Source organism: Nothoprocta perdicaria, unplaced genomic scaffold (assembly GCF_003342845.1).
Source record: "Nothoprocta perdicaria isolate Ctin4 unplaced genomic scaffold, notPer1 scaffold_16, whole genome shotgun sequence".
NCBI classification, from domain to species: domain Eukaryota; kingdom Metazoa; phylum Chordata; class Aves; order Tinamiformes; family Tinamidae; genus Nothoprocta; species Nothoprocta perdicaria.
This window is the reverse complement of record NW_020454760.1, coordinates 6,047,074-6,065,865: the sequence shown is the minus strand read 5'-3', so window position 1 is coordinate 6,065,865 and position 18,792 is coordinate 6,047,074. Positions and strand designations below refer to the sequence as shown.

Below are 18,792 nucleotides of genomic sequence, written 5' to 3'. Positions count from 1 at the left end.
CCATTCAGCAGCAGGCTGACGTTTTCCCTAGTCTTCCTCTTGCTGATGATGTATTTATAGAAGCCCTTCCTGTTGTCTTTAACATCACTTGCTAACTCTAATCACAAATGGGCCTTGGCCTTCCTCTTTGCATCCCTGCATTCTCTGAAAATGTTGCTATGTTCTTCCTGTGTGGCCTGGAGCTCCTTCCACGTTATGTATGCTCTCTTTTTCTCACTAGGTTTACTCAACAGCTCCTTGCCCATCCATGCAGGTCTCCTGCCCTCCTTGCTCCACTTCTTTCTTGTGGGAAAGCACCGATCTTCCGTACATTGAAATTGCATCATGGTAAATAAGTGATCTTCAGTTGTGATGAAGTATGGCTTATGCATCCAAGAGCTGTAGAAGTCCCTTGTTTTATTAGGTAAGCCTCGCTTCAGCATCTGGAAACAATGTTGACTGAGAGAACTTCTGTTGGACAAGATGTCTGTGTCTTCTGGGATTCCTTTCAGGCCTGCAAAACAGAATTTCAGGAATTTAATACCCAAGAAGGATGTCTGGTATCAAGATATCAGTGGATAATTTCTGTTTCTCTTGTACTGGAGAAGAAATACCAAATTCTGATGAGAAGAGGAGGGCATATCTGGGTAGATGCTAAATCATTAGGTCAGTAATGCCAGTTTCGTCTATTCGTGGGCAGTGGACTTGACCGCGGTGCTTAAACTCGTTCAGTGGATACATTTGCTTACCATAAATTACTTTCTTCTTAGTTATTAATAATAATAAAAAAAAGACTATTTACCCATTAGCCTTTGAGATTGTGAAAGGTCAGTGTTTTCCTTTGGACAAATTTGCTTCTAAATCAAATCTGAAACCTGAAGAGATTAAAAATTGAAATTAGAGTTGGTGTGTGTGCCATATCTTCCTTAGATAGTTGTCTTAGTAAATAAAGTACCAAAAAGAAAAAAGAGGGTGTTGGTGTTCAGACGCTGACATAATGTTTTTGTTTGCTTGTTTTTGTTCTGCAATTAAGAACATTGAGATTTCAAAGGTGGAGGATGGAAATGAGTATGGAAAGAAATGCCCTTGCTTTACAAGGAAGTCTTATCTGTCTGTAAGATGTAAATATGAATAGAAGACTTGGAAAACAAAGGCAGAGATATTATGCGGATTACAGTTAAGGCTGATGTGTTACCTGGAGTTGTCTGTCTGGTCCCTGGTGACTTAAGTAGGACTCCTTGGTTTCTTCAGGCTCCTTGCAAGCCTGGTAATTTCTGTTTCCTTTTTCTCGAATGAGGAAGTTCTTCACCCCATCTGCAGGCTTGGTAGGGTGGAGACGAATTGTTTGTGCTCTAGGCACTTAAGTCTCACTGGTAATACGGTTTGGTTTATTTGAAGAATAGGCATCAAACGCCAAGGAACTGGGTAGCAAATATTTATGACAAAAAATAAATCTAAAGAATGTTTTTTTTCTTAAGTTAAAAGGATGGGTGCGAGTCTGACACATCAGTGAAGATGAGAAGTTAAGTGGTACTGTCTTAATATAAGTCAGTGTTTCCATGTTACTGGGATAAGTACTTTGAGTTAGGATTGTATTTCCTCTAGTTACAGATGTTCCCACAGATATAGGGGAATTGAATTTGGAGATAGGCTTATGACTGCCAGCTACTGTTTCTAAATAAATAATAATAATAAAAAATTCTTTTGTGTATTAGTACTTTTTATGTTAGTCTAAAAATTGCTTTCCTTCATTATAATGAAAATAAAGGTTAGAAAATAAAAATTAGTGCTTTTTTTTTTTTTTTTTTTTTTTTAAAAAAAAAACACTTTAGTTGCCTGGAAACGTTAATGTTCAGAATGTAGTAGACATCAGTCTCCAATTTTGCACAGACTTCATGGTAAGGATTTATTATACTTTTTAGGGGAAAAAACGGAGACAAATTAATCAAGAGCCTCATGAAATTAGATGTTTTTTATGGCAAAAGTTCCGTGTGCTTTATGGCACAACTGCAGGACTACCTCACTGCCCAAGCTGTCTGTAGTACCTGTAGTTGTTGAAATGAAGATGTATGCGTTTTAAACCGTGCAGTTTAATTAGATGACAGCGCCTGATGATTAGTTGATAATGCCTGATATAACAGGATGCTGATCCTGTTGCCATTGTTTCCTGTAGTATAATTGCTGGAGGAAAGGGGGAAAGACGGCTAAAATGTTCCATTGACCTAAATAGTTTTTGAGGGTTGTAATAAATAAAGTTCATTAATTCTCTGAAAAACTTGTCCTTGTTAGCCTTACGCTTCAAGTGTGTAGTGTTTTTCTTCCTTAACGAGTTCATGTCACAGGATTGCTTGCCTTTTACTTGGCTTCTAACAGTCTGCTTCACAAGTTTCCAGGAAAGACTTTTTATGAAAAGTTTCATTAATCATTTTAGATCATTAAAGAAATTCAAGTTGTCCAGAGAAAAGACTTAATGTTTGCTATATTTGTGACACAGAAAGAAAAATGTGGTGAAATCACAGTCATGCTTTTTCATTTAAAATTAAAAAAAAAATCAAATCCAGTGTAGGTACTTTACAATAAGCTTAAAATAAGTGGTAAGAACTTTGGTTCTTAGTGCTGTCAGATTACAAGTTCCTTCTGTAAACTTTTGATAGAAGGGGGACTATGATGGGACTTTCTATATCCTACATGATACCTCTACAAAATGCCACAAGGAATTACATGAATTACATGAAAAATTACATTTTTAAAAAAGGAGTGTTAAGCTTTAGAGAAAACAGGTATGAAGTGTTTCTCTGGTTGGGTTTCTCTTTGGCTTTTTCTAGCCTTGATTTCAAAACGTCAGTGAAAAAACAGACTTAAACACAACAAAAAGATGAAACTCCAACCCCGCAAAGCATATCTATAAAGAATCTATATTCTAAATAGGTAAGAAGAGAAACTGCTGAATTTGTAAGGATTCTAAAATTGTAAGTGAATACCTAAATTGCAGTTGTATCTGAATTATATGAAATGGAATTATAATGCAATAGGACAACATTTGTGGAGTTAAGATTCTTTCTATATGGGGCAAGTTTTGGAGCATTACAAGCTGGCGTAAAGCTTGTATGTTAAGACATAAAAGCCTTCTATGTAGAAGGAAAAAATTTCCAAAATTTCAGCGAGTTAAGGTTATTTTATCTTGGCAAAGGTTGAGATGTGTCCTTTCATATTTTTACGGGTAGGGAGAGAGACAAAATCTTATTTCATATAATTGTTTCTCTTTAATCTAAATTGAAAAGAGTAAAGAAATGAGTTCTAAAAGCTTGAAAGCAATGCAGTATCAAAGTTGATATCTAGAAATTCAGAATAGTGGAGTTCTGTTCTCTCTTTGCTCCGAGTTTAATCAAGATGCCAACGTGGCATTTTGATGAAAGAAAGGTCGTTGGGTGTGTTTTATGTGACAGATTATGAGATGAAGTGTGACATCGCTTTGTGCCTCTAAGGACTTCCTTGTCTTGTGTGAAGCTTTGCATCCTAAACTGCTAAAACGTTTTCTTCCAAGTTCAAAGGGTTAGTTTCATTCTCTCACTGTTGCCGTTTTTGGTTCTTCTTGTTTCTCCTGCTGAGCAAACAAAAAAAAAAAAAAAAAAAGAGGGAATCAAAATTAAAATGATTGGACAGCTTTTTTTTTTTTCTGACGGTTTGCTATCTGAGGTGTTTTGTGTGTATAGAATTTGTTTATATATTTGCTTCCTGTTGGATGTTTCCTAATGCTGCTAGACATCCTACAGAGATAGCCAAGGCTTATATGAACTGCAAGTGGCAGATACTCCCTGAGCTAACTGGGCAAGGGTTATACACCTCTGTGCATACCACGTATCAAAAGGTCCCATTTCATGTTTTCATTGCCAGGAAAGCAGTGCTTTTCCCATGGCTTTTGTTGGATTGGGTGCTTCTGTTGGGCAGTCTTTAGTAAAATAAATACATAAAAACTTGTAGAAATGAGGTACAAATAGAACATAGCTTTTCATTACTGTTTTTTAAATTTCTTTTTCGTTGTTTGACCACATACTTTGGTTGTTTCTTGCTCTTTGCTTAAAGAGAAACTAAATAGCAGCTACTCATAATGGTCGGGAGGTGTGTTGAAGAACAGAAAACGCAATGTTAGGGTGCTCTGATTCTTTTTCAAGATATGACAAAAATAGGAGCCCCCGCATCTCCTGTGGAGATTAATTTAATCAGCCCAAGCTCAGCCTTGCTCCCTTGTAAGGACAGGCAGGAGAGACTTTGAGCGAGATCCTGCAGTAGTGGCAGTGGTCCAGACAGCCCTGGCTCCCTTTCCTCTTGGGCTGTGATTTTTCTTCCCTCTTTTAAAATCTGAAGTTGTGCCTTTTAAGCATATATTGCATCCTCTTCAGAAAAAAAAATGTTTTTCACAAGTTCTGAAGTGTTATTAGGTAAGAGATGAAATATTCAAGTCTTTCACATCGAGGCATTTAAAGAAACTTCCTGGAAGAGTGGTTGTTCAGCGATTTCTTACCTTTTCAGTATATTCTTTCTTTACTATAGAAGTACTTGGTGAAAACACCCAGCATTGGAAAAGCTGCAGACACTTATTTTTCTCGTGTGTGTGTGTAGGTCTCATGCTGGAGTAACTGTGTTGGCAGTGGTGGGATAGACACTCTGTCTTGGTATGCGGAGCTGCTGTCTTTAACTTTCTGGAAGACTGAGCTTCAAGGCTTAAAAGAAACGCTGATTTAAATAAAATGAATCTACTTTATGATAAAAACCTGTGATATTTTATGATATTATTTTAACTTTTTTCCTTTAACTTAGATTGTATTTTGTAGACCCTAAACAAACTTCCAGACTTGGTATGTTGCAGCATCTCCCTTGCTAACTAGAGTGCTGGAACCCACTGCTGGTCTGGCAGTACTGCCTTTATCTAGTCATGGGTTATTGTAGGTAAGCTGGCCAGTATCCGTGCTCTACTCCACATGATGAAATTCTTACTGATTATCACATGAGAAATTTCCAAGCAGCCAAAGCTGGCCTGAACTTTCATGGACATCTTGGGTTTTGTACCGCATATGTGAATGTGGTGCCATATTTTTGAGGTAATTTTTTAGTATTGTATGTTTTTTTTTCCTTTCCTCTGCAGGTGGGTTTTGAAAATGAGAGTATTTGTCTCATTATTCATTAAAAAAACACATGTATCCCCAGCTTGTTTTGCTTTGTCTGGTTTTTAAATACTGGCTAAAGGTGGTGGGCAAAGGGATACTGTTGTAGGTCAGTTGATGCATTGGATTCTGGAATCTGGAAACAATTTGTTAGCAAAAACACTGTGTTCAATATTAGGATGGTGCAAATCCCTGAAAAATGTGAGGAACTTGCCGTTTTGTTGCCCTTAGTAACGAAATCCTGTGAATTCTGAAGAATCTCAGTACTTGGCAGTAGAGGCAATTTATCCATATCTAAAATAATACACATGGAATTTTTATTACTTTTTTAGAAAGCATTATTTCAAAGCCATCCCTTATGGCTATATTTATCAGGGAAAGAAGAATACATATAGAATAGCACTATGTTGTGTTCATAAATCTTCTGTTTTATTGAAAATGAAGTTTTCTTTTCTTTGGTACAAAACAACCCAACTCCACGGACTTTTCTAGAGCTTGGGCATCTTTTGACAGTTTCAGAGTGCAAGTTTTTAAGCCCTGCTCCATTCTTGTTTAGTTACATATTTCAAATATCTGCTTGACTTGTGATTGCTTGTGATGGAATGTTCACTGCAGCAATGCAGCTGGAGCTCAGGCTCCTATGGCTCGTGCAGTGGGAGAATTCCCAAAGCCAGAGCTCTGCTGAGCTCTCCCCTTCCCGTAGTCTTTGCAGACTATTTAGGCTGCCCGTGCAAGGGCTTCCTGATAAAAATTATTATTTTTAAAACTTCAGACTTTTATCATGGCCATTTTTTTCATCTGCAATTGGAAAAGTTTTTTAACTTGTTCTAGACTTTGAGGGGAGAGTTTTTCTTTTGGTGGAGGGAGGAAAGTAGAGGGGGTGGCTTTTGTGTGTGCCCGTGTTTCCAAGCTCTGCTGGCAAAATGGAAAAGTGCTCACTTTTTGCCTTGAAGAGCCGTCTCATTAGTTGTCTCTCCTCTGTTAAAAATTAAACACCTTTTTGTTTTTTCCTCTCCCTTTGTCTAGCCTCTGCTCCCAGCCCCTGTGTTCTTTTTCGTAAGATTTTTGTGGGCCAGATGGAAAAATCCTCTACTGCTGGAAATACTTTCTTTGGTACAGCTTTTTAGACAGTCTTTTCTACCCCACTTTTGTTTAGCTAATTAATCTATGTTTAGCCTTGACAAGCTCTGTTCAAGCTCTGGAGAACCTAGCTTTTGATTATTTTATATGACTTTCTAGTAGAGCCACAATTTTATTTAGTGGCAAGCAGAGTACTTGTCCACTTGAGCTGTATTATGTGGCTGGTGAGTTATTGTTGCTCTATGGAGAAGTTTATTTTTCCACTGACTTCTCGTATCCCAAACTTTACTAGTGCTGTTTTCCCCATGACAGAGATGACTCCTTTCAGAGTTCCAGTGGGGCAGATAAAGCAGCAATTTACACTCGTGCACAGGAGACCTTTTTCTAACTTTAATACGTGGAGCTAAAAGACCTAGAGTTGCTTTCATATTAGGATGTCATGCACTTCCATTTATTCTCACTGCAGTTGTGTGTTATGTTTCCTCTTACGAACAAGTTGTTATCCTGCTCATTCACATCTTGTCCAACTGTCCCAAGTTTACTTCCTGAAGTCTTGTTTCATGGATTGCCTCCTGGATTTTTTTTTTTCCAGGCTGCTAACAGCTGTTCTCTAAGCTACAAATGTGACTGTGCTGTTTATTTCCTTTGCTGAAAACTGCTGTTGCTCTCTATAATAGAGTTGTGCAGTTGCTTCTCTTTGACTTTTAAATCTTTAACTGACTTCTTAAAGGCTGCTGCCTGAAGAAGTCTAAGACTTGTAAGCTGAGAGTGGAGAATTTTTCTTTATTCTTCCATATCTCTGGTCTGAATGTCCTTTTTTCTATGGCATTTTAATTGAAGGGAAATTTGCATTGACAGTGTAACTCTATCCTTTTTCCTTTTGCTTTCCAATGAGCGTTCCTAAAAGCATTTATTCCTGCAGGTCTGTGTGGGTAATCCTAAGCATGTTATTAAAGTAAAAAAGTTGTAGTGACTTCTGAACTACCTCAAGTGGCAGGTCTGTGTGTTCTGCCTGGGGAAGAGCATCCCTCACCTGCACAGTGATATGCAGGGCTTGCAAAGCCTCTTTCTGATGCAGTTTATAAATTCACTGTGGCTTTTTCAAGCAGATGGGGGGAAACAGATACAAGACAAATCCAATAACTCTGAGAACGTGAAAGGATGTGAGGTCATTTTTTTTTTCCCCCAAGGCATTTTTGTGGATAACGATATCCTGCCATGCATCAGATGGGCCGCTTATCTCCAGTCGCAGTTGTTATAGGAGCTGGGAATTTGAGACTTATGAGGTACTTAATACTGAGCTTTGAAGTAACTCTGGAATGCCAGGTCCATGCTGACAAACATCACTCTGCTCTTAAACTGTCAATATTTCCTTTTCTTTCAGCACTTTTAATGACGATATTTTAGCTACATGTGCATTAAGCACATTCATATTAACTATTGAAAAGGGCAGTTTTAAGAAACTGTTTGTATATTGTTTTTAATCCTATTTTGATTCCAAAAACACTTGGTAAATCATTTAAGCTATTATCTATTTTCAAGATAAAATTCAGATAAAATATTAAGAATCTGACCAGCTCTTCAGACCCTTGCACAACCATTTTATTATTTTTGAGTAAGTATCCAGTTGATGGCAGAAATTGCACTGTTTGGTGTAGAAGCTACATATAGTAGTAAAATCTGTCCAGGGAGTGGGTCAGTCCATGCGAGTGAATATTTCTTAAGGAAAATAAATTATGAATATCCGAACATCTCTTCTATGTGAAATATAATACTAGTCAAGCTTAATAACAATTGGCTTTTACCGCTGTTTTATCTCTTTCTGAGCTATTTCAAGCAATATGCACTATACCTATTTCTGCATAAATTTTACTGAAATTTTGATGGTATTTTGGTCTAGAGTCATGATTTTTCTTGAAGACACTGCTATCTCATCTGGTAGCTTTTCTTAAAGATATAATATTAAATAGAATTAATTTTGGTGCTAAACTGAAATAATACGCTGATATGGTGAATGTCAGCTCAGATATATAAAGATTTTTATTTACAATAAAATATCTTTAAAAAATTTTTATGTAGTAAAGTGATGAATTCAAAGAGTAAAAAAAACAAAACAAAAAAACTTAGATCTGAATTGCGTCTTCAGGCAATATAAGCAACAGTTTTAGGCAAAAATAGAGTGCCCCAGATTGATGCAGCTCAGAATTACGGGCGCAGGATCCTAGTCAGCAGGCAGCAATGAGGGCTCTGATGAGGTGAAGCTCTCCCTGTCCTCAGCTGTGCAGGAGGCCCAGGGACTGTAGGTGCCACTAGATGCTGCTGATACTCCCTGTCCTCAGTGTAGCCGAGTTACTCCTCAGATTCGCCCTGCGGTTTCTATTTAAAGATGTCTCAGGTGACAAGACCTGTTGCTGCTGAGGAAAACCAGCTAGACCTAGAAATGTTACCTGTCTGGGACGGAGCATCACTGCTCCGTACATGTCAGCAGATGGGTTAGAGATATTTGCAGGACATACTTTGATACATATGAAAATGTACTTAGTCCCGTAGAAGCATAAGGAAGAAGAAGATATATTACACTAAAAATATTACACAGATGATGTCTGAACAGAATATAACTTCTTACATTCATGTGTGTAACTGTATGGAATGAGATATGGGTGACGTTTGCAGTACGTATCTTGCAGTACTGAAGTTTGCAGACCTCTCCTGAGGTTTTAAGAAGATATTTTTCATGAAAAGATACGTTTTAAAGAGCTTTTGCTAATTAACTTGTTATTACAAGTGCTGCAAGATACAAAGAAATATGCAAGAACTGCATCGTGGTTCACGTTGGATTCTTGTTGCTGCAAGTGACCTGTGCTCAAGGTAGCATGTCAGTCTGCTGTGTGTTTTGTCTGTTCTACCCATTCAATAGGAACTGTTCAATAGGAACTCTTTGTATGTTACCTTACATACTTTAGAGATGAAATACGAAGTGTTATTTTGTCTGCTGTGGGCATCAAAGCAAATTAGTTGAGTGCGGGCACCTTAGAACAAGCTACTCAGAGGAATCTTCAGTATACTTTAGAGATAATAAATGTCGTTCTATTGGCATCAGCCTGCAAGTTGTCTTTGCAACAGTGGTTTTGCCTGAAATCAGTGAAATCAGATCTGTTCACTGCTTGTTTCTCAGATAAGCTTATTGTTGCTGATTAAAAAAGGGCTATTAATGTTTGGAGAGCCCTGCACGTGAGTTTTTCTTACAACGAAACCAATCTTACCACTGAAACTCCCATTTGGGGAGTATTCCACACAACAGTCTGAAAGAGGGTCCAGGGCTTTCCCTCAGGTGGGATAGCAGTGATGATAGCATTAGAAGAAGATTCTGTCATTGTCACAACTGAGTAATGGCTACTACCTGCAAAATTAAGTGTGGTAATGGGGTCTGCCTTCTTATCGCTTGCCCTGCTGCTGGAGGGTTAAGGATATTTTTAATAGGTTGATTTATTCCAGAGACTACTTTCATGCAAACTGCTTTTAAGCACAAGCTGTAGCCTTGAGGAAGGAGATTTTGGTGCTGTAGACAAAACAATTCAAAGAAACTTTTGATTCTTTTGGATGATATAATTGAGGTGTTACTTTTCATGCACGTTTGAAATTAATATGGAAGAATTAACTACTCACACCGCTTAAATAGGCTCTCTCAATATTGATAGTTCCCCACAGAGATCCTGTATGTCTGGCTGGGTATAATAACAAATTACGCTCAAACATGTGAAACTCAAATTCCATCAGGTTTGTTGCTTATGAAATTATATTAATTATATTAATGCTTCAGCATTATAGAAATAACCAGAAAACAGCTACAATACAGTGTACTAAATTATGGTTGTAGATGTGAAGACTTACTGGGCTCTCTCCTAAAAAGGAAAAGCAGCAAAGAGTCAACTTGGGCAACTGCCAGTCAGTCGAAGGAATGCGACTTTTGTAGGCTGATAATACCCGCTACATTTCTCTTAGTTCTTTGAATGACAGATAACTAGTAAAATAAACAAGTGTCTCAGCAGCAGCATTTCTCTGGGTTTAGTACCTTTCTGTTTATGATCTGCCTTTGCTAGACAGTGCTGCTTCAGAATGATATCGGTGCAAGGTGACAAATTTCCAGAGGTCCAGATGCTGTCACTGTACCCGAGCAATGTAGGTCATGTATTTTTGATTGCTTATCACATAGGGACACTAAGTTAATGCGATCCTGTTAAAGTGGATTTTCTTACTGTCGCATATTTAGAAATAACCTAACATTATTAAGACAATTTGTAGTGACATTTATAGATTTCTTGCGTCTGAATAAACATATTGCAAGTACCGTAATGGGTTTTTGAGGCCGATGAATATATTTACAGAGTAATGTAGTCCAATGCAGTTGTAGGATTGATGTCAATTTAATGCATTAAAACTTTGGGAATAAGTATAGAGCAAAACGTGACAAATTCCAGTTGACATAGAACACTAAATAAACATTAAATAAAACAAGGGAACTTCAGAGATCTCCAGTGAAAGAAGGGCAGCAGAGCAGCCTGTGAGAGCGCTAGCCGCCCATTGCCAATAAACTGCGTGCTGTAGGTTACAGATAACTTGCACACGTTACTGCCTCCTGTTGCAGGAGCAGCTGAAGGGAAGGCAAAGGAGAAGAGTGTGGCAGGAATCTCTTTGCCCATTTCTCTGCAGAAAAGCAGAGGGGAGTTCCCATACAGGAATTTTCCTTTGCAGTGCTCCTGTTGGAGGCCGTCTCTCAAACTGAAGTGGTCCTGGAAAGGCTTTTGTACAAACGGGCCTAATAAGTAGGAAGGGCGCTGAATCTGTCATATTTAACCCCCTTTTTTCATATCTTTCTGATTGCATAACTTATACCTTGAATATTCTGTGATTCTGTGATACAGGCATGTAGTGTGTACATGTATGTATATGTGAGTGTGTATACTTGTGTGTATAACATATGTATTTATAAAATCTTAGTGTTTATATACCTCATGGCCTACGACTGTTGGCAACTTAGGATACAGTGACAGTTAAAAGAACTCAGCCTAGTAATAGGCTAATAAAGAAAGGAACAGGAAACATGCTGCTGTGTGTGCTTATGGCATGCTCACAGCTTCAGGAATATTTGCATTTAATTTCATTTACGCAAAACATAGATAATAGAGGAAAAAGCAGAGTGTGATGAGGGGCAGGGACAAAGTAAAACAGCTTTCATACAAGAGGAATTGGAAAAGAGATGACTGGGGGAGAAGTGAAGAAAATGTGTAAAATCATGAACTAGGTGGGTAGGGAGGCTCTTCCTTCTGGGAAAAGACTGTGAATGCAAAAAAGATGTACAGAAAGTGATTAGATTAAACTAGGGACGAGAATTCTAACCAGAGCAGTTAAATGCAAAGATGCCATTTGTGGTATCAGATGCATTAGAAAAGTATGGCCAAGTGCTGGGCTTTTTCTTACGCTCTTCCCTAGGGATCAGTACTTGGTCATCTTCAGAGACAGGACCAGTCTGGCCTTTGCTTCCCCTCCATGCAGCTGTTCTTCCATAGCCTCCTTGAGGGCCGTAGAGTAACGAACGGACAAAACATCTGGAAGTGCCTGTCTGATGCCAGAGAACTCTGTGCATTTCGTCAGGTTGCTCGTGGTTTTGTGCGTTTTCCTGCCTTTTTTTTTGGGGGGGNGGGGAGGGGAAGAATATAATGACTTTAAATAGATAATGAAACTATTGATAATTACATTAAATAAAGTTAGTACAAAATAAAGTACATTTAAGGCCATGAAACTGCCTGAATGATGGAAGCTTTTCCACCTTTTTGTTTGTTTGTCTGTCTTTGCCACCTGTAAAACACTGTTAGCCTTTAGGATGAGAGTTTGATCGTGGAGTATGCTTTTCTAAAACAATGTATTCTAGTACTCCAGGCTATTAACACAAACGGGAAGTGCCAGGGTGCAACTCAAAGGTAGAGAGGGAGATTGCTTTGAAGTGACCGAATAGGGAAGAATTTAAGCTTAGCTGCAAGGATCTCTAAGCTGCAGTGTGTTTCTAAGAAATAACAAATGCGCTCTGTTTAAGGAAGAAACATTAAGAACATATTGGACGTATGCAAAAGGAAAAAATCTTCCTAAAAATGATGCTTGTTTTTTTTTTTTTTTCCTAATAAAGCATGTTGAATTGCTGGTTTTGTAATGACATATGGCTGTACTGATTTATAGTGATGTCTTTATAATGATCTCCTCTTTTTGCTTAGGAGAAGGAGGGAACAGTTTCTATAAGTCTTGATGGGATGATGTCCCTTCCCTTCTGTGCTAGGAAAGAGATCAGATGATATATTGAAAGATTGGGGAGCAAGGAGAAAACGAGAGCTGAGACTAATTCTTTCTGCAACTGTCTAAAGGATAAAAAAAATTACGACCTATGTCTCTTTCCCGTGGGCTGTGGGATTATTTCTCCTAAGTGCAGCTGCCCAAGCCCTGCAGTGTGTTCCATTTCGCAGGGTCCTTGTCTTCTTGCTGCCTCCTCCCTGCTGCTTTCCTGCCACCTCTGCTAGCCCCGCCTGGGAGTTTCCCTCTGTGCTTGAGCAGGTTGCAGAGTGGCCGCTTTTTCCAGTTCGGCTAATGTAAATGAAATAAAAGGGCTATTTCTTGTTTTACATTATACACCAGGTATCTCAAATATTTGCCTTGCATTACTCACAGAAGTTTATTTATTTTAGGTGTAGATTAGTTTCTCTAAAATGAGCTAAACTTTAGTCTTGCGTTTACCATCTACCATTCAATACTATCCTGCTGTTTTTCTTCAGAGCCTTATTTCAGTCAAAGAAATGAATAATTTTGAGAATTAAGATTTTACAAGTCGCTCAGTCATTACAAGGCTTTCCTTCCACTCTCTTCCCCCCTCGGGCGCCCTTTTCCATACAGGATTGGAGGCAAAGCAGCTTTCCCTGTGGATACTGTTGCACCGGGCAGCTGGGCTGGTTGCTGAAGAGACTGTTTGAAACAGGAAACTTTTGACGCCCTGTTTTCTTAGCTGTTGTTTGCCTGACTTTTGAAGTGTGATTTGAAATGAACTTAAGATCATCAAGTAGTTTGAATTTGTGTTTCCGTTACAGAGTTCACTTTTGTTCCGAGATAAATGTTTTGTTTGGAAGAATTCATCTCTATGATTTGGAAGGCAGTGTTTTTCCTGGTTAATTCCGAATTAAGTAGTATTGAAAAGCCATCTCTGCCTATCACAACCGAGTTTGAATATTATCTTTAATCTTCATTTTCAAAGCTTTTTTTAAAAAATTCCCAGACGCCCCAATGAAACCTTTTTTTTTTTTTTTTTTTTTTTGTATGTTTCTTGGTAGATTTGCACTTGGAATTAGAAATTCTGTAGTGTGTTTTGTAGATATTTGCTATTTGTCATTGAAAAATGTCTCTTTTAGTAGCTTGCTAATACTTCTTACTGGTCATATCAAAGACCTGTCTGGTCTAACCTCTGGTTTCCCACAGATCAATAACAGGGGCACCAACGGATGCATCCGGAGGGGCAGGCCGGGAAGCAGTGCTGCTTCCCTGGCGTGCCCTGTCAGCATCCAGCAGTTTGTTTCAAGACTTTCCTCCTTATTTTCGCACGTGTCACTTAAACGCTGCCAAGTTGATAGATTTCCTATCTTTATCTGTATTTAATTCTTTTTGGTACTGCTCTCTAGACAGCTCTCTCTTTTTTACTTACCTACTGTGCTGCACTTCCCAACCAAAATGTCTTGTTTAGTTTTTTCCTCTCAGAAGACATAATACGCTCAAGAATAATGTCTGCCTCTTGGAAAACTAAGACTACCATAAATTTCAAGGAAGCTCAGAGCACTTCCCAAGCCTTAGAACTATCTTTTTGTTTACTTTTGTTTTTGTCTGTGAGGATATATTCATCAGCAAGTACTGCTAGGCGGTGTGACGGATATGCATGTGGCTGTTCCTAGTTTTAAGTTACTATTTACATAAAACTTTAGTGCGTAAAGCCAATATTTTGCTCATGAGTATTCCCATTGAATTCCATGAAATTACATGTGTCCAAAAAAAAAAAAATCTTTCCTTTGTAAATCTATTATCCAAAAAAATATGAATAAGAAGTGGGCCTTGACTCTTGGTCTTAAATTAGCATTAAGCTCTTCTGCTTGACAGTAGCTGCTTACTGTGCAAGTGAGGCACTTTATGCTTTCTTGTGACTTTTTAATGGATGGGCCTTTTTGGAACTATTTGTATTTTTTATAATTGGAAAAATACATTTTAATCTAAAAGTGGAGCTAATTAAAGTAATTAGCAACTCATAAAAGTTACTTGTTTTGGGATGGCAGGAGATTAAATTTTCAAAAGTCCAATGAAATCACAACAGTTATGTTTATCTGTCTTGTAAAGATGTATGCCAGGTGTTTTAGAATGTATCTTTGACTAGAAAAAGTGTAAGTATTTTAAAAATCACTTAATTTTGTTTGTTTCTTTGTTTTCAGGATGGATTAGATGCTTTGGTATATGACTTGGATTTCCCTGCCTTAAGAAAAAACAAAAACATCGATAATTTCTTAAACAGGTGTAAGTATTTACTATTTGGTTATTAAACAGCAAAGAAAGCCTATAATTGCAAGCAAAAATAGATATAAAAGATGCTTTAGCTTTTACAGTAGAAAGTAAGGATTTCCGTGCTAGCTTAATTTTTTTAGTACTAGTTGTTTTAAGAGTCTTTTCTTTTTCCTTATCTTTAGTTATTTCTACAAATTTAATACCCAGGAATTTAATGTCCAAGGTTATTATCTGAGTAAGTGGTGGTGTTTTCAGCGAGAGCTTTAAAAGAAAGATCTATATCTTTGGTTCCGAACAAGCTTTTCAATTCTGTTAACTTGTTTTGTAATTTCATGAACTCGTGCATCATAAGCAATTAGCAGTGAAATGGCATCGCGTGTAAATAGTATCAAGAAAATCTAATATACACTGATGGACTGGAGCATGTGGGTTTGGGGCAATTTTAGGATACAAGGTCTCATCTCCATTATGACGTGAAATTCTCGCGCTGCGTGGCTAGCTCTCCTTCCTTGTGGATGCAGTGTTCCTCAGCAGAATTCCTCAGCAGAATTCTCCCCTTTTTTTTGGAGGGAGGTGGAGGGAGATCACTGAAAAAAATATGAAATACTATACAACTGCTGTGAAAATAGTAGTTTCCTTGAATAAAAAAAAATCAGAAGGTGGAAAACTGCGTAATATCAAAAAGTTGATGTGATTTTAAAAAGGATAAAATATGGTTTTGGTGGGCAGGCTTTTATTTATCTATTTTTTAATTATTATTATTTTTTAACTGGAAAATGCCACCATCCTGTTTTCCTATTTTCTTAAATTCATCTCCTGTGCCTTTTGGAAATAATTAACATTGGCAAAGTTAATTTTATCCTTCAAGTAGTGGTATATTTAACATTAGGAAGGAAGTCACTTTGTTTTTACTACTGTGTCTTTTTTTCTACTGCAAGATTTCCCATACTTTCTCCTCTGCAATTGTTTTCTTAATGCGGAAAAGAAATACTGATAGTCATAGCTCCATAATATTCATATATTGAAAAGGACTGCATTGAAGTATTAAGCAAGCTTTCCAGGCCCCTAGATTGATAAACCGGGGAAATCATAGCAGAAATACTTGCTTATGCAGACTTCCTGCTGTCTGTAGACAGAATTGGCAGACCTTGAAATTAAATTAACGTTATTAATGTTGCTATTATAATGTTATTAGTGTTACAAGTTTAAACAATCTTAGTTGAATGTTGTATTAAATGGATTTTGTGGCCAATGTGAAGTAATTAGGATTTGAATAATCTACTTTATGTCTTAATAGCCCATTGAAATTTGTGGGTTTGCTTCTCTTTTCAAGTTGCTTTTAAATAGTTTGCTTTGCCCAGCTACTAACAGTGCCACGGAATTGATGGGGTTGCTCTAGGAGGAACGGACTAGAGTCCATTCTATTTAAATGGTGGAAATGGTGGCTCGTTTGCATGCAAGCAGGTTGCTGGTGAGATGGGATCTTCCCTTGCAGCTTTCCCTCTGCAAGCTGTTGGAAGCCGCATAGCCCTTCCATGCACGTTCTGTGTGCTCAGCTGTTTGCAGAGGAGGTGTGGTGAAACTTCCCCTGCAGGAAAGGGAAGCTGAATTAGGCAAAGGAAGCATTCGTTGCATCACAGGCAGTGAGTGTTGTTTTCGGCATCTATGAAGTAATTAGATCTTAGAAAAGCTTTGCATTTGTATTTGGAGGTGAATGAAGGGCAGGAAAGTTTGTTTCTAGTCTGTAAATAATGAGTATTTTATAGGTAAAAATTATATACCATGTAAAATGTAAGCTGAAGTAATGTGAAGGCGAAGATGAACAGATCAAGCTATGCTTAGCTCCAGCCAGCCTTTAGCACAGGGAGCTTGCCCTGTTTGCTGAAATGGGAAAGTGAGCAGTGTTTGGGGGAATGATGTCTTAAAGGTAACATGAAATCTGCTTTGTTTTAGGCTTCTGATTAAAGACCTTTTTGGAGGCTGTTTCTATGTAGCCTAAAAGGTACAGGAATGTTTTCAGGCTTGCATTAGTGATAATGATGAGCAGGTCAAGAATACCCTTCTGCAGGAGCTGCTGTCCTGATGATTACCCAATGACACAGTCCTTATCCCCTCTCCCTGACTTTAATTTTACTTTAAATGTTATGTTTGTGTAGCCTTAAATATCTGCTTCTGCCACCTAAAGTTGGGGAGGAATTGTTTTTGCAAACTTTGAATATTTTCTACTCTATAGAATTGAAAGAAAAAGGAGTGTCTGAGTTTCCCTGTGAGGATGGCTGAGGCTGCAGCGCTGGCAGCAGGAGCTCGGTGCCTGCAAGCTCCCAAGCAGGTTCCAGGCCAGGCTGGAGATGCCAGTGAAAGCCAGGGGAGCTGCCTTGCCTGCTGGTGCAGCGTAACCTGCCTCTGGCCTTCACTGCTAATGGCCTATTTAAATGTGCTGCAACCTGAAAAACGTCGGTTAACACATCTTTGCATTTTGTGGTACCATTTTCAAAGTTATTTGGTACTCTGCCAAGTGTCTGAAGATACTAAGAGTGCCTTGCAAGCGGTTAGTTGCCTCTTCCAAGTGTTCATGAGCCCAGGGTGCATCACTGGAAAACGTTTAGCTTCAAATGCTCCTGAAACAGATTTCCCTTAATGTAGAGTTTCTAAGATTCTCCGTTGCGGGAGGCGGTTGGAGGCAGGTGGGCAGGAGGCGGGAACACGTCTTGCTTGGCAGCTACCTGAGAGCGGGAGGGCAGGAGGTGCAGGTGGAGGCTGTGGGAAGGGAGGCCGCCCCCCGGGGGCTGGGGGCTGCGCCGTGTTCGCGGTGTCTCTGTGAGATGCCAAACTGTGTTAGTCGGTAGCGCTGGGCTGCTGAAACTGTTCCAGTGCCCGGAACTATTTGAACTATTTTATTTTTGCCATTAAGGTCAACGCTTATTTTTAAACTTATGTTTTAGTGCCCTTTTTATTTTATTTTTTTTTTTTCAGTCTGCACTTGAAATCCTTCTGGTGGAAACTTTGGTTAACTGTTTTGACTGTGGGTGAGGGTTGTGATTGAAAAGTGTTCAGCATGGGCTTCTTTCATAATCTGCCTGGCTCCCATCTGCACTGTTATAATCTATTATAAAGACTTTTTCCTTCAGAGTTGCTGGATTTGCTTTTAGGAGACCATCGGGCAGTAAGTTAATGAGAAAATTGTTGTTAAGGGGACTGGTACTTTTGAGCTCTGTGGGATCCTACCCATCCCCCTTGGGAGCCATTTGCACCTTGCATAAAAGGGCAAATACTCAGGCACTGCATTATTCAGGTGTACTTTAAAAAAAAGTTAGTTTGATCCATGTGTAAAATCATTTCAGAGTTTATATTCGTGCTCAGATTTCTCTTAGGCACAGTTTATTGAGCAAGTGGTGTAAAGCTGCCTCGTGTAAATGTATGATTTCACATTGACCAAAAATGTAGCAGAACATTTAAGCAAACAAAACTATGAGTTCCTGTAAGCTATAATAAAATTTTATTGAGTTTTACTCATATGCTTTATCACCAACCACACGCCTTATTGTCATGCTTTTATTAGGTTTATTCATATATCTTTATTTTAGAATAGTTCATTTTGATAGGGAAATTTCTTTTGCAGACTTCAGTTGTTTATAGGGAATGGCTGGTGTTTGTAGAACTCTAATGTATCTAGAACTCTAATGGCTGGTTTCTGTTCTCTGCCAAATCATTTTTTAAATATGAACTCCAAAAATGGCATTTTTCCTCCCTCTTCTTCCCCTACCTATACTCCCTTATGAACTTCGTTTTTGGGTCTAGAAGCTGTTTAGGAAGATAAAAATACTGCTGTCTAATTTATTTGATTAGAAGTGTATCTGGTCTAGTAGTTGTTCCTTACTCTTAGAAAAGCTGAAACATGAGACTTTTCCATGTAATCTCATGCCAGTGTTGACCCACATGGATTAAAATAGACTGTTTTAATCTATGACCAAATTTGGAATTAGAGTATCTGCCC

At 38.3% G+C, this 18,792-nt stretch overlaps 1 protein-coding gene across 1 annotated transcript in view; it reads left to right on the top strand.

The window, feature by feature from the left end:
* The window catches only part of ROCK1 (Rho associated coiled-coil containing protein kinase 1), a 67,750-nt gene that overhangs the window by 10,197 nt on the left and 38,761 nt on the right, over nucleotides 1–18,792 (top strand). Inside the window, exon 2 of the mRNA XM_026035506.1 lies at nucleotides 14,729–14,810. Within this exon, the coding sequence (XP_025891291.1) occupies nucleotides 14,729–14,810 (82 nt within the window). The remainder of the gene's footprint in view (nucleotides 1–14,728; nucleotides 14,811–18,792) is intronic.